Genomic DNA, 22,424 nt, shown 5'->3' with positions numbered 1-22,424 from the left:
ACATGAGTGACAAACTCAGAGACAATACACAAACTAAGTCTAGAGGCTGGCTTCCGGATTTGGTTCTCCTAGTCAAAAAAAACAAAACAAACAAAAAAAAAAAACAACAAAAAAAGTCTTCTTAACCCTGATGCTGTCTCCTGACCGTAGACTAGAGAAGCAGGATGAGGGGTAACAAATCAACTTATTTAACTTACCTCCGAAGTAACAAAGTCTACTGGGCTATGAACAAAGAAACTAGAGGAAACATGTGCAAAAACAAGTTGACATCTACATTAGACCTCCCCACAAAACAAAGTGAATTCTGATGGAACCCTGACCTCCTGTCCCCGCCACTCAGCGGGACATGCCCCCAGGCCTGCCGGTCTCTACCAGTAAGTGCCACAGACATCTCAGCCCTCAGCCACAGCATCTTCCATCAATCTGGGTCCGAAGCAGCAGGGTCCCCTTCTCTCCGGAGCTGGGCCTGGGGAGGGGCTGCTCCAGTTTGGAGACACTGAGTCAGCATGGTGGGATACCAGGTGCAGGCTGTGGTGGAAAGGTCGGTCATATGCGAGAAAGCCCTTGTGCCTAAGTCTCCAGGCAGAAGTCAAAGAAGCAGAGGTGAGCCCCCCCCCCGCCCTGGTGCGCCCAGGACGCCGCGGGCTGGGTGTGCCGGGGAGGTGGCGTGGTGGCAGGGATGCAGGGTCTGCAGTTCTTCACAGAAGAGGCAAGTGGGGCCCCAGCAAGTGGCAGGGGGATGGGAGAGGTGTCCCCCCCATCAGGCGTAGAACTCCTCCTGCTTTGTGGGCTTCTGGTAGGCCCCGCCATTGGCTTGTTTCGGCTCCTCCAAGGAGTAGCTGCCCTCGTCCTTCTTCTTCATCCGGTACAGCATGAAACCCACCAGGCACACGGCAAAGATGAGCCCCACGAGGCCTCCAGCGATGACCCCTGGGCGGGTGGGGAGGACAGAGGCCGGCTTAGCTCAGCCGCTGCGTGGGCTGAGCGGCAGCCTCGCTGCTAAGGACAGCCCTGCCCCCAGCACAGCAGTTTGCACCCGCCCCACCCTCCTGAGAGAAAACTCACCTCCCAACACTTCCTTCCTGTCCAGGAGGCTCTGCGAGGCCCCCGTGGCTTCGGGATCTCCCGAGGGCCCATTCCTCTGGTCAGATTCCACAGCAGGCCCAGCTGCGTTCTCCCCAGACACATCAAAGGTGAAGTCCTAGGGGAGGGCGGGGACGGGATCAGGTTGGGGCAGCCACGGCTGAGGCTGCTTCCAGGTTCATTTCCAACCTCCCTGGTCACCGCTGCCACCAGCTCAGACACACCCAAGCCCAGACCTCCTGGACCCCAAGGCCAGGTCCCTCTCACCACATCACACTGGACCCTGCTGGTCTGTGGCAAAGGTATCACATCAAGGATATAAAGCATATGTTTTTATGTGAAAATAAATAGGCTCATCTTAGTGTAAAGTAGTAATATTACCATGATGCTATAAGATGAAAAGTAAGACCTGGTAGAATGTTCACACTCGTTGCAGCGGTGTGCACCTGGGTGATCTTAAAGGGTTCTTTTGCTCTGGTCTCATATTTAGTCGGTCCACCCTGGACTCAGCCCTGGGGGGCAGGGGGAGGATGGGACCTTGGGACCCTGTCTTCAAGGTGGGGATACGAGGTGCTCACAGGGCCTAGGGGGTGGGCTGTGCCGAGGGACCAGGCCAGGGCCCCCCCCCCATGCACTGTGCCCCACCAGGCACTAGGGGCCACCCGACCCACTGGCCACCCAGCGTCCCAGGAAATGCAGAGGACGCCAGTGGGCCGACACCCACCTGCTCCCCAGAGCCCTCTCCTACTGGGAGCTGGGTGAAGGCTTCATCCTCAGCAGCCTTCTCAGTGGCAGAAGGACCTCCATCCTCCATGCGGGAAGCGTGAGGCTCGAGCTGGCCATGCCCAGCGGGGGCCGAGGTCTCATGGGGGTCAGGCTGCATGTCCCTGTGGGGATGGGAGGTGGCAGGCCCCTGGGCCGTGGTGGCTCTGGCTGTCGATGTCCGGTGGGTGGTCGGGTGCAGCGTCGTCTCACTGAGTGGGTGGGCGGCCTCCTTCTCCCGGGCGGAGAGGCCAGGCTCCGCCTCTGCCAGGAGCACCGCCCCTCCCTCCTCAGGCGGCTCTCTAGTCGGCAGGATGGAGGTGGAGGTGGCGACGGTCTCTGGGCTGGTGGGCTCTGGAGCCTTGGGCGTGGCCGTCAGGAGCCCCGTGTCCTTCCCGGTGGAGGGGGGCTGCTGTGACAAGGTGCTATCTGGCAGAGCACCTGCAGGACCAGACACAGAGCTTGTGGGGTGGGGGAGGCCCCCGAACCGCAAGACCAGCCAAGCCCGCTCCCTGGGCGGGGGCATCCTCAGGGGCCTGAACGCCGTATCCCCGTACACACAGCTCTCTGGCCCCCTCCCTGCTCCACCTGCCCTCTCCCCAGAAAGGCTCAGGCTCCCAACAACAGAGGCCTGTGTCTCACCTCCCAGCTCCCGGGCCTCTACCTAGGCCACTTTCCCGTTGGATGACTAGACTTCTGAGGTCTAGTTCAAGAGCACCTCCTCGGGGAGGCCTCCCTGACCACCTCCAGCTCAAGGATTCATTCCCCCAGGGAAAGGGGAAGTAGGGAAGGCAAGGGAACATTTATTGAAGATCTATCTATACCCCACCAGGTTAGGCTCTGGGGTTAGGCTTTGCACAGCCTAACAGTTCCCAACAACCTTATGAAGTCAAGATGTTATTCCCATAGTACAGATCAGGAAATAGAGGCTTGGGGAAGTCAAATAACCTCCCAAAGGTTGCCCAGTGAGTTAAAAAGGAGAACAGGAGCCCAAGTCTGTCTGCAGCAGGCAGCCCCCGGGGCCTCGTGGAACCCACACCCTTCTCTCCTCCACCCACGTGTGTTTTCTCCTTGCAGCAGCAGGGACCCCATTCGCTTCCCTAGCATCGCCATTCCGGCCCAGCTGGGGGGCCGCATGACCGCCACCCCCAGCCCACAGCCTTGTGGGGCCCTCATGTCCATGCACCTGCGCCCGAGCCAGAGAAGTTGTCAGAGTCATCCCCAGAGCCATCCTGATCTTCAGGGGGTACGTTTACGGCCACAGTTTGCTGGAAAATGATCAGAAAAGAATATGAGTGGAGCCTTGACTGGGGCCCTGCTACTCTGGGGTCCCCGTCCTAGGTAGCAAAGTAAGTCCTGCACCACAGCCCCCCCACCCCCAAATACATACGCTACACACAGCACAGGAAGGAAGCCCTCGTGGGTGGCTCTGGAACCCTCAGCTCTGGGCAGCCCTTTGGTCCCCCCCCACACACACCCCCTAATGCTGGGACGATGCAGCCCTGCACTAGGTACTGGGGGTGCAGACACACAAAAAGGAGGCGGGGCCCTTGTCCCAAGAAACTCAGTCTGCTGAGGGAGTCCCAGACCTCTCAGAGGAGCAGACAGACTGCGGCCCCCACGGGACCACAGCCCACCCTACACTGAGAATCAGATCCTGGGGGCCACTGACCAGGGAGCTTCAGGGTCCAAGAGCAGGGCTTTGAAGGGCGCCCCAGAACAACATCACAACCACCTGCCTCCAGGAGGGCCGCCTCCAGGCATGCTGAGCACCGGGTGCAGATACCAGGGCCCCACAGGGGGAGGGGCCGGGATGGGAGTGGGGCGAGTCGTCTGTGCTGAGGCAGGCCTGCCCACGCAGGACAGCCCCAGGCCTGGCCACGATGCTCCTCCCCACACTCAGCCTGTTTTCTCATCCACAGGAAAAACTGGGTCCAGACTCACTTGGGGAAGGACGGACAGGGCATTCATCAGGTGAGGATAGATGAGGCTGATCTAGAGGGGGCCCTGCACTAAGGAGGCAAATGGTCTGTGAGGCTGGGATGGGCCCTGTGTGCAAACAGCTGCCCCAGGAATGCTGCCGGCCTGGCCGAGCCCAAGAGGCTGCAGGTGCCAGAGTGCAAACATATACCCAGGCCCTGAGGCTGGGGCCGTGCCAGCAGGACCAGGGCGTGGGGCCGGGCGGAGGCAGGACACACCACACACAGCCAAGCAGGCCTGAGCAGGAACCCGGTGGTGCGGGGGACCACCCCCACCCCTAACACTGGCTCCAGGAGAGCAGATGGGGAAGGGAGGACCCAGCTGCCAGGTGGCTGGAAAATTAGCCATGAGTATCATGTTCGGCAAAAAGACTTTGACCCAAATGACCACATGCTGCAGTCCCCAAGTCAGGGGCCAGAACAAAGAACAAATGAAGAAGCAGGACAGCATAGTTCATGGGCTCTGCAAACCCCTTGACCTCTGCCATTTACTAGCTGAGTGGCCCTGAAGACATCAGTAAACCTCTTACGGCCTCAGTCTTCCCACCTGTAAAATGGGGACAGTAGTAATATCTACATCCCAGGACTGTTGCAGAAGTTCAATGAGCTTACGCACAAAAAGGAGCTAACAGAGCCTGGTTCACAGTAAGTGTCCCAGCAACGGTGGTGATTGCTCTGATTTGGGGAGCTAGAGCCACTCGGCGTGGGGAAGAGGATTCTGGGGCCTGTCTAGGACGAGGTGGGATGGAGATGGGTAGGGTTTCAGAGGAGGGGGCAGGAGGGAGCCAGTTCACAGGCAGCTCTGTGCAGACTTCTCAGAGGGCAGGCCCCACCCGAGGCTGGGCTCCAGGGAACAGGCCTCCTCAGTCCAAGAGGCCTTGCCGGGTCCTGGCCATGGGCCATGAGGCCTCCCTCCTGAGTGGAGCAGAGCAGGGAGGGACAGACAAGACCTTTGGCCTCCTGAGGCAGAGCTGGACCAGGTGGGGGCTCCATCCGAGGGCCCAGGTCAGAGGGAAGCTTCAGACACGTGTAGAAACCGTGAGGCTAGAAATACCACTGAGCTTCCTTTGAAAGTACAAAACCCACACTGTACCTCCTCCCCTCTCCACTGCCCCCGCCCCCCAAGAAAAAGGTTTTGGCCCCAGCAGGGCCTATCTGAGCTGCTACGGCCCATCCACAAGGCACAGTCATAGTCCCTGGCCTCCACCTGCACCCCAGGCCACATCCTGTCCACACTGTCCCCAGGTGGCGCTTCAAACACCTGTCCTGGCTCCACGGAGCTTCGAAGCTGCTCCTCGCCTCCCCGAAACCTACCCCCTTCTGTAACAAAGAACACTGCTCCGGGCAGGCACAGTGGGTACCCCCGCCCTAACATACTCCCGCCCTAGACCCACAGCAGATGCTTCCAGCAGGGCAGCTTGAGGTGGGCAAGCATTCAGGGGACCCTACCAACCCACCCTCACCGAGACCCCCCTTCACGTGGCCCAATGCCCTCGCAGCTCTGGAAGAGACCCTAGGTGGCGATGCCAATTCCTACCCGTGGATAGAAAGCTGGACCTGGAGCAGGGGCCAGGGCTGCAGCCACACCAGCCTCAGCCGTGTCCCGTGAGGCCGAAGCCAGGGTCCCTGGGGCCAGACCCTGCTTCACAGACGACGGGTCACTGAGGGCTGCAGAGGACACAAAGCACCAGGACCGCGTCCACTTTGGAGGCAGCGCCCAAGACGCAGGCGAAACCAGGGAGGCCCAGCCTCTCACCTACACAGAGAGGCTCCAACAGGTTAGCCGTTTCCCAAGAGAAGGGCTTCTCTCAGGACCAGATAAGACTTTGGATCTGCCCAGTCCCTACAAACAATTTGTTCCCTCATCTTGGCGGCCTTATCCCTCTGCGATCTTGTTTATACAACAAGCTCTTAAGCAAACACTTTGTCCCCTGAAACCAGCTCCCAGGCCTCAGGGCAGCCTCTCCCCTTTGGGGCGGGGTCTCTGCCGAGGGGATGGCCGGTAGTGACCCCCCAGATCTCCAGCTTGAACCTCCTGTGACATTCTCAGCTCCCTGGGGAGGAAACCAGCAGAAACTGCTGAGGTTGAACTTGGATCACCAGGTGCCAGCTGACTCTGGAGTTTGGGGTGAGACTTCCAGTTTCACCAGCAGGCCTGCTGTACGACGAGCTTGTGGTCAGCTGCCTGCAAGGCCCCATGCGGGGCCCTCCTGGGCACGGCCTCTGACACGGTTCTGAGACCACCTGGCCACAACTCAGGGATGCCAGGGGCGGGTTGGTCCAGTTTGGAACCCACTCAAGCAGCCTGAGAAGGCAAAGGCGAGCCAGCTGTACCTTTAACAGGGCCCTTTACGCTCTGTAAGGCCTAGGAAAATCAGTTTTTCATACAACGGATCAAAAGCCTTATGAGTAGGTCTAGACGTTCACACCTTTGGTTTGCTCAAGGCAAAGGCCAGTTTGGTCCCTCCCACCCGCAGCACAGACCAGGGAAGCCCAGGGCATGAAAGGCCAAAGCCAGTTTTACTCTGGTCGGGGTGGGGGTTGTGGGGCAGATGCATGGAGGCTGGGGGACAGGGAGCAGGAGAGGAACGGCCAGCCCATCTCATCTTGGCCACACTGGTCTCCGGGCCACACCCAGGGCGGCGTGCGGAGAACCCCCCGAGAGAGGACCTAGGGTCAGGGGTCTGAGGAAGCAGGAAAGGGAGTGTGAAAGGAGGGAGGCCTTCTCTGACACTGGAAACATTTTCTATCCCTTTCCTACCGTAATCCTTTGATTTGAGGCAGGCAGGGCTGAGATCAGCATCTCCCGGAGATAAGGGTGAGGGTCTCGCCCACCACCGCCGGGCAGTAAGGTATCCGCAGACTTGTGGGCAGCGCTGGCTCCCCCCACCTGCCATCTCTCTCCCTCTCCCCTGCCCCGAAGGACCACCTTCCCTGATGGTCCAGCTGTCTTAGGGAAACTCGTCTAAGTCTCCTCAATGCGCTGCAGGCCCCAGCAGTTATGGGATGAGCATGCCATCCTCACCGAGTAAGAGTTCCTGACCCCTGCCCAGCGGCTGAGACCAAAATGCCGGCCCCTGCCCAGCTTCAGAGGTGGAGAGGGGAGGGCATGGACAAGCCAGGGGCAGGGCTACCGGGGGCTGAGGGTCTTCACCGGGCTGTCAGCCCTTCCCAAGAGCATTCCCGGCAGTCTGTGGGCAGAGGGCTGGCAAAGAAGCTTCAAGAAGACAGTCTCGAGTCCACTCCTGCCAGCTCTCCTCCCACACTGGCCATTGGAGGGCCACCTCCATCTGAGCAGACCCCTGGCCTGGCTGACCCAGGGGGCCTGGGGCTGTGTTGTAGCATCTCTCCAAGACACCTTGGGCATGAACAGGAAAGTTCCTTGGGAGGGTCTCAAGTCAGGATACCAAGTGGGCATCTCAGCGACGTTCAGGTGAGGGGCTTCTAACTCCTGGCTGACTGAAGGATTGCCTGTCTGGTCCCCGACCCCTGCCACCCCATCAACCATTAGCCACCAGGTCTGAAGATCTGTGGTTTCCAACCCACACCCTCAATCACTAATGTGCTACCCGCTGCTTGACTTGAGTGATGGACAAACACAAATCTTTTAAAACGTATTGCTGAGGTTCATGCCAAAAGTCCAATATCGTGCAAAGTCACAGACTTTGATAGTAAAGAGGGTCTTCAACGTCAAAACTCAGGGGACCATCGTCCAGAGGTTTTCAGGAGAAGAGAGGGTAAGAAACGGTCTGGTCTTAGACCTGGTGAGCTCCCAGAGTACAGCCCCCACTCCAGGAGGCTTCTGGAAGGGGGAGCTGCACAGGCTGGGGTACAGAGGGTCATCCTACTGGGGACACCAGGGCCGGACGGTGGAGCCTCCAGCCAGACCCCGGAGAGGTCACAGCAACACTCGGCCCTGAGTCACAACGTGGGCAGCGCTGAGGCCTCGGTGGGGTGGCGGCCTCTGCGGAGCAGTGGGAAGGGGAGGTTTAGGTATCTGTTGGTTGCCGTGCTCAGGAGTGGCGACAGAAGCTCTGGCTGCCACGGTGGGAGCCCAGTCACTGAAGCCACAAGGGCAGAATGCTGCCCTCATCACAGGGCCCAGGTCACAGCCTGTCCCAGCACTCACTTGGTGCTGGTGCTAGGGGTGAAGGCAGGGGGTGAGAGGGGACCCCGCCCGGTTCCAGGAGCCCAGGCTGAAGAGTCAAATCACACCAGGATAAACACTCCTCGCTTCCATCCCACCAAAACCCCATACAACAGCAGGCATCCTCGGGAGGCTTAAATAAGATTCGTGGTTTTCTCAAAATCTTTTTACGCCTCCCCCCCCCCCCACCCCGTTTCTTGGTCAGATCTATGGATCTAAAGGAAAAGAGCTGATTCCCCCTCCCCCAGACTTACAACTCTCAGGAGCTGAGGTATCTGGGCTACAGAACCCCAGCCTGTGTATCAGGATGTGAAACTGGCAGAGGTGACATTTACACCATCACCTGCATCCAGGCTGGGGGCTCTCTTCTTTGGGGTCCCTAAGAATCACCAGGACACTGTTGGAGATGAAGTCTTCCGAGCTCCATCCCTAAGGCTGATTCAGTGGGTTTGGGGCAAAGGCCTAGGACTCTGCATGGTGCAGGCTCCAGCTCCTGTAGGTGGTCTGCAGACTACACATGGAGAAAAATAGTCTGGAGAGGAAAAGGCCTCACCCAGACTGGCCTGGGGGAGGCGAGACCCCCCACTCAGGTCCAGTGTCCAAAGAAGAGGTACCAAGTAGCCCTGAAAACAAGCCCTAGGGGAAAAGTGATCCAAGAAAGCTCTACACTTCTAACACATCCATTCTCTATAGTTAGTACACTATAGTTAGTGCCTGCCCAGCCTGCCGAAGAGGCCTCACCGCAAAGCTGGGAGAACCGCTCAGTTCCCAGCAGCACAAGAAGCAGGAAACAAAGAAAAGCAAGACTTGTCTGTCCTGAAGCTGGGCTTAGGCTCCGTCCTGCCTACCTGGGGCTGAGCAGGACCTCTTTGGTTTTCCAGGCAGCTCTCGTCCCATCAGCTGGCCTGATGCAGTGACCAGGCAGAAATCAAAAGGAGCGGCGCAGAGCTGCGGACGCACTCTTCGAGGGGCGCCACCAATGAGGCCAAGGAACAGAGAGGGGAAGGGGACCAGGAGCTCCAGAGCCTTGGTGCCATCTTCCCAGGGAAGCTGCCTGCCCAGAGGTGGCAGGGGAAGAGAATGTTCCAAACACCCAGCGCCCCTCCTGAGGCCCACCAAACGCCCTGGTGCCCTGCAGCAGCGGGGTTCATGCCTCTTCTTTCCCTCATCTGAGGGATTATTTGCATCCCCTCTTTCAGCCCTGGCTAACATGGCCTAAGCGCGGACCTGAGGGGCCAAGTGGGCCAAACCCAAAAAGCATCTTGGATCAAAGGTCTCAGAGAAAGGACCAGAGCCAAGGATGCCAGGGGGCAAAGAGCCCTGACCAGGCAGGCCACCCCAGGCTGAGGTCCTGCGCTAGGTTCTCTTGCTGGGTGACCTGGGCAGCTCTCTGCCTCTCTCCGGACCTGGTTCCCACCTGGACAACAGAAGGGGCCTAGCTGACGAACCCTGAACGCCCTCAGGGTTCTTTCTAACAGGCTAGGCTGGGATCTGCGGCCCCAGTTCTTTACCAGCGAGGCCAGCGCAGGGGTGAGAAGCTGGCCACAGACAGCCACGCGGGGCTGGGCGGGAGGGGCGGGACCGCAGACCAGGGCCCAGGAAGACACCAGGCTCCCCTCTGCCCCAGGAAATCCATCATTTCCTCTCTGAATGTTTCTTTCCTAAAACTTGGGAGCTGCCAGGGTGGCCTGCTTAGGCCACTGAGGGGCCCAGATCTCCTGGCTTTGGCCTCAAGACCCTGAAATCTTCCCCCAAGCCCCTCCACTTCCAGGAGGGAGGGGCCCCACCGGTGGCTCAGGGCAGCATCAGCATTTCCGGCCTGACAGGCACCGTAATTTATCAGCTCACCAAGAACCAAGTCAAGCTGGGACCTGCAAAGGGGTGATGGGTACGGCCCAAGGTGGGAGGGGCCCAGGAACAGACAGACAGGGAACAGGGGGCTTCTTCTGCCCTCACCCTGAGAACATGCATCCGTGAGGGCACCAACAGGGCCCTCGAGGAGCCCCCTTCAGGGGACCCCCTAGGCACTCCTTCCACCCCCCCACACACACCCCCACCTCAGCTGTTACCACCCTGCCGCTAGGAGACAGACTTCACTCCTCTGGGGGATTCCAGGGCAGGGCCGGGGTGCAGGGCCCATCTGTACTTGGCCTAAAGACCCTTTGCAGTAGCATTTCCCAGGGCACTGGTGTCAGGGCTTTCAGAAGGGAAACTGGAGGTCAAGGTCACAGAACCCTTCTCCCTTCGAGTACCCCAGGGCCCAGGACTGTGTTGAAGGAAGGGGGATTCTGGAAGTCAGCTCCAGCCCCGATGCCCAAGCCGGGTCCGAGCTGCCACCAACCCACGCCCCCGGAGAGCTGGCGCCTCCCTCGCTGCCCGCATGCCGAGACTCGTCTCAGACCAGGCCCAGCTGAGGGCTGGGTGTGGGGCCACGGAGCTGGAAGACCAGTTCCTCTGCTTTTTCCCACCTGCCAGAACCTGGGCCAGACAGGGTAGGATTCCACTCGGGCACTTAGCAAAGCCTCCAGGCCCGGCCCAGCCAGCCTCTGTGCCCGGTGCTGCCCTGGGAGCCAGACAAGGGGTGGCCAAGGGAAAGTGAGCAGACCTGGTACTGCAAAACCCGGGCTCTATTCCCAACTTACTGGAAGATCTTGAAGAGACCTCGCCTCAGGCTGCCCTTCTGCACCACAGGGGCTTGGCTGAGAAGTGGCAAGGGGGCTCTGAGTCCCAAGTCTGTGCCTTGGGAGTCAAGGCCCACCCTGGAGGGACAGTCAACCACCAACATGGTACTCAGCGGGGGGGAGGACCCGTGATGGCAAGTGGGGGGAGGGGTACAGTGACTCGGTTTCATCCCTCTCGGCTTCCCAAAGGGGTGATGGCCTAGGCAGGGTGCCGGAGATGTCCCACAGCAAAGTGACTCTGGAGATGGCAAGTGTCAACCCACGGGGCCAGAAGGAGCAGCCAAGGCCCCCAGAGCCTCTTCCCCACCCCAGCCCTGGCTGTCCCAACGAGACAGCTCAGGCCAGAAGCTCATGGCAGGATCCCCCAGTCACCCCCCCATGAGGGCCCCTGGAGCTGCTCTCTAGCTGATTACTTTCCAAATTCCTCCTGGCTTGGGGGCCTGACACCTCTGGCATATGAGCTTCTAGAGACATCCTCCCCCTGCTCTGGCTAAATAAAGTGTCTTCAAGTTTCAAGGAGGCAGAAACTTGCAGCTTTTGACACACCTGCAGCCGGTCAGGGCTCCAGCTGTGTGTATGCGGAGGGAGGGGGAGCACTTTATCCCCCGAATCTCCCCATCAGCGTCCGTGCAGTTGCAGAGTATCCCTTTTAAGAAGAAAATGCCTCTGGGAAGGCTCAGGGGTGCCAGCCACTCACATTACAGCGGACATCAGCTCTATGGGGGAAGGGTAGTTCTGGACCTGGGACACTGGGGATGGGTAGGAGCTTTGGAAGATGGGAAAGGACTACAAAAAGGAGGCCAAAAGATGCCAAGAGCACATTTTTTAACCCGTGTCAGAACGTTGTTGCCGGCCAACCCCATACCCAAGAAAGAACCATGAAATTCCCTTTGCTCCTGCTTAAGCCACAGGTGTACACAGCTTCACCTCCCACATCCACAAGAATAATGGGCTAGTCTGGAAACCTGCCTCGGGGATAAAGTACGATTCAGACCAAGTAGGCAGTGAGGCTGCTGGAGCCTAGACAGAGACATAGGAAGGTCAGAGTGTCCTTGAAAGGGTCCTGTGGCAGAGTGGAGCTGGTACTTTCCGGCCTGAGTGATAGAAAGCAGAATTTCCTGTGAAGGTCAGATCTGAATAGGCTGGGCCTGTTCCCCAGATTACTGGTGGGACCCCTGCCCAATCAGAAGCATAGCAGCCCAGGCCCCTTCGCTGTCAGCCTGCCCTTGTCCAGTGGCTTCTTCATGGCTGGAAGGTTCGCACAGCTTCAAATGCCCAGGCCCTGGGAGCCTCTGCACACCGTAGATGCTAAGGCAGTTAAAAGGAGGACTAGAGATACAGCTCCAGTCTTAGGAGCTCAAAGGGGAAGAAGCCCTAACACCTGCCCAGGCCTCAGCACAGTCATGGGATAGAAGGAAGAACACAAGGATCTGACCTGGGCTGGGGGTCACGTGAAAAAGAGAAATATCTGAATTAACCCTGGGGGGGGAGGGGCAGATAGTACTCACAGCTAATATGTCTTGAGCACTGTGTGCCAGGCAGTAGTCTAAGCACTTTACCTGCATGAATTCATTTACACCTCATGATAACCTTAGACTCTAGTACCATACCCATCTTACAGATAAGGAAATTGAGGCAAAGGGGACAAGTCATCTGTCCCAGGGCACGTAGCCACTGAAGTGCTCAGAGAGGGGGTTTGGGGCCAGGCAGTCTCGCTCCAGCAAGCATGCAGTTAACCGCCCCGTCACAGAGAGGACTGCGGGCTCTCTGACCCTCAGGAAGAAAACAGCCATCATGTCCACTGGAGGCGGCCCAGGAGAAAGTGCAGAAAGAAGGAGGACCCTGGGGTGGGGCCCTCCCGGCGAGGCCCTCCCCCTCCCCCCTGCCACCCTCCCCCCTGCAGCCTGGCTCCGCTCCCTCTCCACGCCACCCCTCAGTCTGCAGTTCTGTGCACCGGCCACGGTCCCCCCACATCCAGGGGGGCCCGCCCAGCCGGCCTGAGACCCGCCCCCCCCACCAGGTGCCCCCGCGTCTGGGTTCACCAGGCCTCCTCCCACTGCCTGCCAGCCCAGCCCACACCTCCTCGGGGCAGGAGCCAGCCCCTGGCAGAGGCTAGGCAGAGGCGAGCAAAGTCTGGCCTGCCAGGAAGGCTCATATTTCTGAGAAGGGGCAAAAGCCATGTCTGCAGGCCCTGCTACGTCAGCACACTGGGGTAAGACCAGCTGGCCATTCACACTGAGTGACGACTGCACACCAGGGCCAGGTCAGACTGTGCCCCTCCCCGCAGTCACAGCCAGGGGGGCTCTCCCCGGGGGACTCCCAAAGCAGCGTCAGCCCCAAAGCTCTCCCAGACGTGCTCCGAAGAGCCCAAAAAAGGAAGAGGCTCCCAACCACACCACATAGATTATTTCACAGGATCTTTTCAAATGCCCTTTGAAGCAGGACTTTAAAACTCCCATTTTACGCTTGCAGAAACTGAGGCTTCGAGGCAGGTTAAGAAACATGCCCAAGGCGCTCCGGGAGGAAGTGGGGGAGCCTGGTACTGATCTGGGTTGGCCAGACTCCACGTCCTGTGCTCTTCTGGCCTCCGCACAACACCTCTCTCTGCTTCAGCCCCAGGTGGGACTAACCCAGGCAGACCAGCCAGCCAGTTCTTACCCCACCTCATCTGCCCAGACCCAAGGCTTCCGGACCCCAGATGGGACCCAGAATCTACCCCACAGGTAGGCAGACTCAGACATTCAGGCTCAGGCTGCCACCATCACACTGCGAGGAGCGCTGGACCACAGCACCCACCAGATGCCCAGCCCCCAGAGGAGGCTCTGGAAGGATGATCCTGTTCCACAGAGGGGGGATGGGGAGGGGGTGAGGTTGGGGGCGCTCTGCTCCTCACACAATTCCCAGAACCCAGGGGGCCTCGGCCACTACTTCAGGGTCACTGTGAAGACCTCGGGGCCGGCCTCCTGGCCTGAGCCTTGCCAGGACTTTACAACTACTGGGCCTGCCCCAGGGAAACTCTGCACCTAGGCTCACCACTCAGACCCCTGTGCCCTGCTCCCCGGTGCCTGTGGGGGGTGGGGAGGAGAGGCACGGGCAGCTCAGCCCCAGTGGGCCCATTCTCCCCTGCCGCGTCCTGGGGGAGTGCGGTCACCAGTGCCCTTCTCTGGGAGAAGCTGGAGTGACCTCAGCCTCTACCACAGTCTCAGAGGCTCCTAAACACCCTGCAGCTCGGGGCCCTGCAAGCCCAAACATGATCACATGTCCATCTAGGACACTCCCTGAAGATGGGACTCCAAGGCCCCGGACTGCGTTGTGGGCAGCAGGATGCTGAGAAGCTACTGGAAAGAAGAGCCCGTGCAAACTCCATGCTCCTGCCACAAGACTGACACAGTCAAGTCCCTAACCAGGTCAGACGCAGCCAGGGCATCGGACGTGACGTGGCAACAGCAGCGCGAGTCCTCACGTCCTCCTGAGGCCTCCTGGGACCCAGCATGTGCTAGGAGCTGGGGTGGACGAGCCACCTGGGCTCCAGAAGTACCCTCTCCCCTCCTCCCCACGTCCCACTCACCCTGAGCCAGGCCCCAGGACCCCATCTCCTAAGGCTGCTGGGGGCAGAAGACACCCAAAGAGGGCCAGCGTGGCCACAGGAAGCACCAGGGAGCCCAAGTGCGTAAGACTGAGACTTCAACGTCACATGGTGGGACAAGTCTCTGAAAACCTCTGGGCGAATGGAGCCCGAGGGTGGTCCCAGAGGAGGACCCTGAGCCTCTGCCACTCCTGCTGCCTCCATCGGGGGACCCCCTGCCCTAACACAGAAGATGCCCGAGCTCCTGATCTGAGCGGTCTGGGATGAACCCTTTCTCAGGCTGAGTGACCTTCGGCTGGCACTGCCCCTCTGGCCTGTCTGCACAAACTGACCCGCATCCGGTCTGGTCCCGTCATGGCCACCCTCTCTTACACGCGCCCCTGGACCAGGTGTGGACCCTTCTCCACCTGCTCGGGGCTGTGCACACGGCAGGCGACCAGGCTCTGGGCTTTAGATCTGGTCGAGCCAGGTAGGCTTCACCACCCCCCATGCTTGAGGCACAACTCCCCTGAGGCCGCAGGAACAGAGGCAGCCCCCACCCAGACGCCCACCGGTCCTGTGACACAGCCACGAGACGTCCCCAACACCCTCATGCATGACCTCGCCTCCGCCTCTCAGCCCCGCTTCTATTTCACCCGTGGACTCGCTGAGGCCCAGAGAGGCCCGTGCACAGAGTCACTCAGCAGCGAAGAGGGTGAGGGCTGGAAGCCAGGCCCGCGAGCCCTGGTGTGCCTCGCACACAGTGGGTTCACCGACATGCTGGCCCCGTGCCTCCGCAGATGAGCCCATCGATAAGCACGCCCGCCGGCCCCACTGCCCCAACCTGCCCGGCACAGCTTCCGTTCCGGCTGATGAGAGGACCTGGGGCAGGTGGCCAGGAGGCCTGGGCGTGTGCAGGGCACATCACCCGGCCCCCAGCCTGACCTAGCCCAGGGGCCTCCATTCACCTCCGGTTCCCATCCTGAGCCCTCAGTCTACCTCCTCCAAGCAGCCTGCCATGACTTCTACCCCACAGATGACCCCTCGGGCAGCTAGTGCTCCCTTGAGTCCCCAGAGGAACAATGTTGGAGGATTCTGAGCCCCAGCGAGTTCCCCCCAGTGCCACCTTCACCCTTCCCAGGACAAGGTCTCACTGCGACCACATGGCTGTCAGAGCTGAAACAGGGAAGAGGGGCCCCTTGAGTGCACAGGGGAACTGAGGCGCAGAGGGGCACTGACCTGCCGCAGTCACACAGCGGAGGGTTAAACTGAGACGAGGAGGGACAGGTGTCCTGGCCGCCCTCCCTCGTCTGGAGGAATAACTTCCGCAGACTTCTAAAGCCAGGGATAGAGGAAGAGCTGCAGTTAACAAGGGAGGGAGAGAGGAAGACAGCTTCCTGGTTTCTGAGGAGGAAGTTGCAGACAGGTGGTGACCAGGTTTCCCAAAATCTCCGAGTGCAGCCTAACCAGCAGGAAAGCCCAATGGGGAAATCGAGTTCGGACTAGCCAGGCAAAGCCCAGCCACAGGTGCAGTCCAGGCAGCGGCCCCACCACACCACACTTGTGTGCGCGCGCGCACACACACACACACACACACACACACACACACACACACACATGGCCTCTCACGGGGCTGCAACCCTCAGGTGAGTCCCTGGGAAGAGGAGTTTTTCCCCTGCACTGAAGGCCAGAGGAGGAGCTGTCTCTCCACACAATTAGGCAGAACACAGAGCCGTAAACTCAGGAGAGAGACCCTCAAGCCTTCCCTCTCCTGACCCGATGGCCCCGAGCCCCACGACTGCCCAATGCCTCCACACCCCTGTGGCCCCACCAGACCCTGGCTCCCCAAACCCACATGGCATGACAGGCAGCAGGACCTTTTCCAGAGAAAGCTCAGACCATGCTGCCCCATGCCACTCCCTCCTCTGTACCCCACCTCCCCAGGTACCGAGCCCCAGGGAGCTGACCAGGTGCCCCTGCCTTGGACCTGGGAATGCAGGGGACTTCCTACTGCTGACTCCTTACCCAATGTCAGCATCCTGAGCACAGGCAGAGGTGGTAACATGACACAGATAAAGCTAGCCCTCCTGGGGGACGATGGAGGGGTCCCCCATGTCCACCTGGAGCTGGAAGTTGCAGAGTCCCTGAAGTGACCCCGAGCACAGGGTCGTGCCTCCTCGCGTGTGTGTGGGGGGTGCCCACACGCCTGCCCCCTCACCTGTCCTCCCTCGGCGTTGCCGGGCACTCACGGCTGCTCAGAGGGAGGCTCCAGAATGCACCCTCCCATCTAAAGCCCAACCTCTGCTGGAACGGCTGAGAGGGAAATGACACCGCGCTGAACCTCTTCCAGGGTGCAGGATCCTGGCGCCAAACGCCCTCTTTCCACAGACTCCGTTAATCCCTTCCCTCTCTCTAGACACACTTACGCAGGCCCTCAAGGGGCGGCTTTCAACCCAAGACTCCAAAATTCGTTGCTGAAAAGAAGGAGGAAATCAGGACATCGTATGTTCTGTAAAAATCCCAGGGTTCCGGAACTAGAAATCATTTAATGACCAATTCCTCACATGGCTGCTCTCGCAGTGGCAGAAGGACCTGGCATGGAAGGGGGTGTGAGGTGAGGCCAGCACAGGAGCCAAGAGTCTTGGGTTCTGGTCGCCCCCCTGGCCACAGTGCCCGCCTTCCAGGCTTAAAAAAGAATCTGCTAATTCCACAAATGTCTCCCCAGGGCCCACGATGAAAGTCAGTGCAGGCTGGCTCCTGCCCTGGGGGCACGCACAAGGGCAAGGCTTGTAGGTTTCAGCCAGCCTCCTATGCTGGGTTCACGGGGGGGGAGACTTGCCAGTCCTTCAGTTTCTTCACACCACACACACATGCACACGTGTACGTACAATCCTGGTTCTTCCACGATGGGCCCTGGCAGGGGCTCACCTCTGCAGGCCCCATCCACAAAATGGCGACACCATGACATACACGGGAAAGGTCTGGAGTAAACACGAAATAAGGATGCAGGAAAAGCAACGAGCACTCAATCAGGCGCTCAAAGGCAATCCTAATTCTACTGACGGACGGCTAACTTTCCTCTGGCGTTTTCATTATCGAACACTTTCACACCTCCGTTATGAAATGAATATGCAAACGACAGAATGAGGACAAGGAGAACAGGTATGATGTCAGATGTACACAGGACATCAAAACCTGGCAGTGAAGTGACTCGCCTGAGATTATGTGGTAAATCAGGAGCAGAGCAGAGACCCAATCCCGCAGCTCTACCTCACCCAGAGCTGTTTCTGGCCTGCCAAGCAATATGGGTGTGCTGTCACCCAAATAAAACACAGTGAAAAGACGGAGACAGGACCCCAGCTAAGAACGAGGACCCTTGCCAACCAGGACTTAGAACGAGTTAGCCTTGCCGGGTCCAGGCTACCTGCGACTGGCAGGTCACTTACAACTTCAGCCAGGTGGAAAAACGCAGAACACGGGGTCATCGTCAGTTGCTTGCCCCAAAGGTCACTGATCTCTGTTCCCCTAGGGAGCCCGTAAGCACCTCCCTTGACAGCCTCTTTGTTATTCTAGGTACTATCTGGGCACCACAGAGGTCCCAGCTGGGTCTCTGAAGGCACAAACTCCGTGTATCACAGACCATGAACATGGCTCACAGGTGAGACCCTTACTCAGCACCAAAAACTCTTGTCTTAGAAATAATTCTGACAAATCTGACTAGTTTCTTAGTACTGCTAGAGAAAAGTGCCGGTTAGAACTGAACTGAAAAGCTGCTTGCTACACTTAGGCCCACAAATGTCTCTTTTGGCCGCTATCAGACAGGGATGGAAGAGGAAAAAAGAACAAACCAGAATTCCAAGTGTACCAACCTAAGAGCAGCAGGCCCCAGGCTCTGCTCTTCAGAGCTCAATAAACCCAGGAGACAAATGCCATAACCTAACGTGGTGACAGCTGTGAGGACCCTGGCATCCGAGGATTAAACTATGCTTAGGACTCTTGTTAATAAAGGAAGGGAAATAAATATTTCAGAGACCCCTGCCCAAAGTAAGAATATTTTTTTCAGGGTAATACGGGTTCTTAGCTTACTGAAAAAACCTGGATGCCAAGGATACCTACCCCATTCTCAAGGGATTTCAGAATCCAAAATTCTGCTGCAATAAAAAAGATTCCTCTATAAACTACTCCAAAATTCCAGCTTTTCATGAATTCTTTCCAGGCTCCTCTCCCTCCCTTTCTTATCCCTCTCCCCACCAATCTGGGTTAATGAGGTTTTATTGGAACCCACCAGGAGCCACAGGTAGAGACTTAAACCAGCCCCACCCTCCCTGTGGAGCTCAAGCCAGGAGTGACATCACCTCCAGGAGGCTCTGGGCCCAGGCAATTAGTGCCTCCCCCAGCCCCCACCCACTCCGCCAGGCCGTCGGGAAATGTCTCTACTGGCCCCCATAATTAAGGCAAAAAGGGATTTTATGCCTTTCAAGAAAGAGAAGACAGAAAGAGAGGAAAACAGCAAATAACTTTCCAGAACAGGCAATTTTTCTTGCATGGCAGAAACAAAAGACCACGGGAATCTCACACACACGCAACTACACAGAAACCTTTTTTGACAAAGCTGTTCTCATCTCTTGGGAGTGGTTTTGAGCAAGCTCCTGCCCTAGCAGCTTTCCCTTGTCCCAAGTCAGGCGCCCAGGATCACACCCTACCTCACTGGTCCCCAGGGGATTCTGACCTGCTTCCCACTGGGGCCAAAGTGAACCCTGGGAGAAGACAGATCTCTGCAACCGGTGGATACCTCTTATTTCAGCAAATCCTGCCGCCTTATTTCTTTTAGGAAGAGGGTAGAAGAGGGCTCTGGGAAGGTAATTTATGCCCCCACTTTGAACCAAATGTGGACAGCCACTATAAAAGGGAGAGGACAGGGCTGGGAAAGAGAAAACAGACTAAACTTTATTAAAACAAAACAAAACAAAAATCCCCTAACTTCTGAACCAGAGTATGACCCCAAAGCTTAGTGCTTTCAAGTACCCCCTCCAGGAAGCCTTCCCAGCACCACAGCTCTAATGAGCCTCCCTTCCTCCCTCCTTTCCCCCTTGAAACTCAAGTGCCCTCACTTTCCATAATGTATCACAGTTTCTAGGGGAGAAAAAAAAAATGCAGCAGCTGCTCCTTCCCAGCACACAGAAAAACTCCGGGAAACATGGCCCACAGAGAATCTCTAACCCCATCGGCCTCCCGGTGTTCAAAGGCACCCTGGGATCCCTGCTCAGAGGAATGCCAGCCTCACCTAAGGCAGGCAAAGGAACCACCACCACCACCACCCCCCCTGATTCTGGTTGGAAATAGGTGGAGTACTGCTGAGGTCCCATCTGGAGCCCGGAGAGAATGGGGCAGCCAGGAAAGGCCAGGTGGGCCAGGGAGGTAAGCCAAACACCTCTACCCTCTTCTCCAGAGTATTAACTATGGGTTCAAGGTGCCACGTGAATCCCACAGAAGCCACGCTCTTCAAGAGTGAAGGAGAGGCCAGATGCCAACTTCCTGGACCTAAAAGCCAGGAGTGCTCTGCAGACCCAGCTCAGAAATCCTATCTCCCCCAGGCAGGGCACCCCCATGCACACATTCCAACTCATCAGCAATTCAAGAGGCATCAGGGACCCTTTCCTGGACTCCAACATGTTTCCAAGCGCAGCAGTCACCTGGGAAGCAAGGAGGGCACATCGCAGATCAGCCTGAAAAACACCTCACCCGGGCCAGACCCTGCAAAACACCCCAAGGGTCTCAATAACTGGGAGCTACTATCCTTACGGAGGGACCCGCTTACGGAGGGTTGGCATGGCTGAGACACTTTTCCAGATAAAACATTATAAGTGAAGGACGGGAGTCCCCACGCCCGGCAGCCGCGGCTTCCCCTCCCACGTGCCTGCTTTTGCCAGAGCTAGGGAAGTCCAGATGTGGCGGCCAGAGACTGCCACTTCCGGAAGGGGAAGAGCCCCTCGGTCCGCACCTCCCCTCTCCATCCCCGGGGATGGCCGACCTGGCCCGCGGGGGAGGACCCCGGGACCCTAGCAACCGTGCGGGGGCTGAGGGGGGGACGCGGGCACCCGGCGGCCAGTGCTGACACCTGGCGGCAGCCCAGGTCCCAGCTCACATTAGGGACGGCGCTGCGGGGCGGTTCCCAGGAAAGGGTTACAGGGGCCGAGAACAAAGCGCCCCCTTTGGGGAAGGCGGGCCAGCGGACGGCGGCTGGGGAGGGAGATCACTTTCTGGGGACCCTCGGGATGCTCTTTGTCGGCCAGGTCCCTCTTGAGAGGGGACCCACCCCTCGCCAAAGGTGGATGCTGGAGTCTTACCCAAAGGCCTCCCCCCGGCCTCGGGTTCCACATTTGTCCCCCTTTTCCTCCGGCTCCACTGGGCGGGCCAAGCGACCCGCCTTCCCTGCGCGCGGCTCCAGCACAAAGCCAGGCCGGGGGAGGGGAAGAGCCATTCCCGGGTCCGCACGCGGGGAAGCCGCCCGCGCGCCCCGGCCGTGCCCAGCGCCGGCTCGCGTCCCTCCGCGGGCAGTACAACTTCGGCAGCCCAGAAGTTGGGCTCCTGCGGGTCGCTTCATTCCGGGGCCAACTCCCCGGAACCTCCCGCTACCAGCTCGGCCCGACTCCTCTCGCGCAGCCAGCGGACAGCCGAGGACCCCACCTCCGCCCTCCTGTCCCCGTCCCCCGCGCAGCCCTGGCTGGGGCGCCTCAGCGAACACGCCCGCCTGCTCCCGCGCCGACTCCGCAGAGCCCAAACTTGCCTCCGCCAGAGGGGCCAGGAGCCGGGGCTCGGCGGGTCTGGTTTGAATTAGGGTCCGCGGGCGCGGCGTAGTGGCCGCGATCACCGCATCCCCCCCGGGTCACTGGCGGGGGGCCCGGCCGCCGCGGTGCCAAGGGTGACCGGGTGGGAGCCGGTGACCCCAGGCGCCGCCGCAGACTGGCGGGCTCCTTCGCCTGTGGAGCCGTTCTATCTAATTGAACGCGGGGCCCCGGCTCAGGTTCCGCTCCTCGGGGCGCCCCGGGCCCCCGCCCAGAGAGGCGGAACCTGCGTGGCACCCCCCGACGGCGGAGGCATTTGGGGCAGAAGCCCTGATCTCGGGGCTCCGGGTACCGGGGCCCGCCGAGCCAGCGCGGGAGGAGGTAAGTCCCCGCTTCCCCTCCCCCTCCACGTGCAGTCGCCGGCATCTGCGGCTCTGCAGTCTCGGGCTCCCCACCGCCTCCCAGCCCGGCCTCGGGCCGCACTCACCGGGAGGGCCGGCTGCAGGCGCAGCGCCAGCGCGCAGAGCCAGAGCCAGAGCGCCGCGCGCCTCATGCTGCCCGGACCGGCGGCTGGAGCGCGGCGAGCTGCGCGGATCAGGGCTGCGCCGCGGGGCGCGGACTGCGCAGGGCTCCGGGTCGGCTCCGCGGGTTGCGCTGCGCGCAGCTTTCCTCGAGCGATGTCCAGCTCGCGGCTGTCCCAGGCGAGGGCTGCGGGATCCGCCGGCTGCAATCTGCTTTCTACTGCTGGATTCCTCTCGGCTCAGCTCGGCTCCCGCCTGCACCTCTCCCGCCGAGCTCCGCCTTATAATAAACCCGCAGGCCCTTAGCCGTTGCAAAATCTGGCCCCCCCACCCCCAGCTCTCCAGGTCTCCGGGCCAGCCCCAGTCCCCACCCCCTAGGACCCCGCCCCCAGGACCCCGCCCCCTGAGCGGCCCGCCCCCTCCAGGAACGCCCCACCCCCGGGGCCCCAGCCCCGCCCCCGGCCCTTGGTGCCGGGGCAGAGCCTCGCTTACCTTGGGAGCCAAGGTCGCCGCTGGCCGTGGTTCCCGACGTTTCAGCTAAGTTGCTCTCAGGTTCCCGGGTGGCGGGGGCCGGGCGCACTCCTTTCCGCCCCAGCCCAGGGTACTGAGGCTCTGCCCGGGATAGTGGCGGCTGGGGCGGTAGTTGGTTGCCGACTGTGGGCGGCAGTCTGCAGCGCCCTCTGGGAGTGGACACGGAGCGCCCTCCAGGTGCGTGGGACTCCCAGATCCCGGTAGGAACACGTTCTGAGGTTGTGCGGGACCCCGAGGTGATGGAGCCTTACACCGACGGACCCTTCCCTGGCTGCGGATGGGGCTCTCTGCGCCCTCCCTCTCTGCCCCCAGCACAGGTTCCCACGTGAGCTCGCCTTCTGCCAGCGCTGGAAACTCGGGGCCTGACTTT

General features: G+C 59.7%; 1 protein-coding gene across 1 annotated transcript; it reads right to left on the bottom strand.

Moving 5' to 3' along the window:
* Positions 1 to 467: 467 nt before the first annotated feature.
* Positions 468 to 21,837, bottom strand: SDC1 (syndecan 1). Its single transcript, XM_057740953.1, has 5 exons — positions 21,490 to 21,837; positions 3,032 to 3,113; positions 1,808 to 2,286; positions 1,066 to 1,201; positions 468 to 930 (listed from the first exon to the last, which is right to left on the bottom strand). The coding sequence occupies exons 1-5, from the start codon at positions 21,553 to 21,555 to the stop codon at positions 761 to 763; spliced, it is 933 nt and encodes a 310-aa protein (XP_057596936.1). The 5' UTR covers positions 21,556 to 21,837; the 3' UTR covers positions 468 to 760.
* Positions 21,838 to 22,424: the final 587 nt, after the last annotated feature.

This window comes from Hippopotamus amphibius, chromosome 7 (genome assembly GCF_030028045.1).
Source record: "Hippopotamus amphibius kiboko isolate mHipAmp2 chromosome 7, mHipAmp2.hap2, whole genome shotgun sequence".
In the NCBI taxonomy this organism is placed as follows: domain Eukaryota; kingdom Metazoa; phylum Chordata; class Mammalia; order Artiodactyla; family Hippopotamidae; genus Hippopotamus; species Hippopotamus amphibius.
This window is presented reverse-complemented; position numbering and strand designations above follow the sequence as displayed.

Bases quoted from the DNA above. Each gene is read 5' to 3' on its own strand.
- SDC1 (XM_057740953.1), bottom strand. From the start codon at position 21,555: ATGAGGCGCGCGGCGCTCTGGCTCTGGCTCTGCGCGCTGGCGCTGCGC. The intron at 1,202-1,807 runs GTGGGTGTCGGC...GCCCTCCCCTAG, and splicing joins GAGAGGGCTCTGGGGAGCAG to GACTTCACCTTTGATGTGTC. The intron at 931-1,065 runs GTGAGTTTTCTC...CCACCCGCCCAG, and splicing joins CAGGAAGGAAGTGTTGGGAG to GGGTCATCGCTGGAGGCCTC.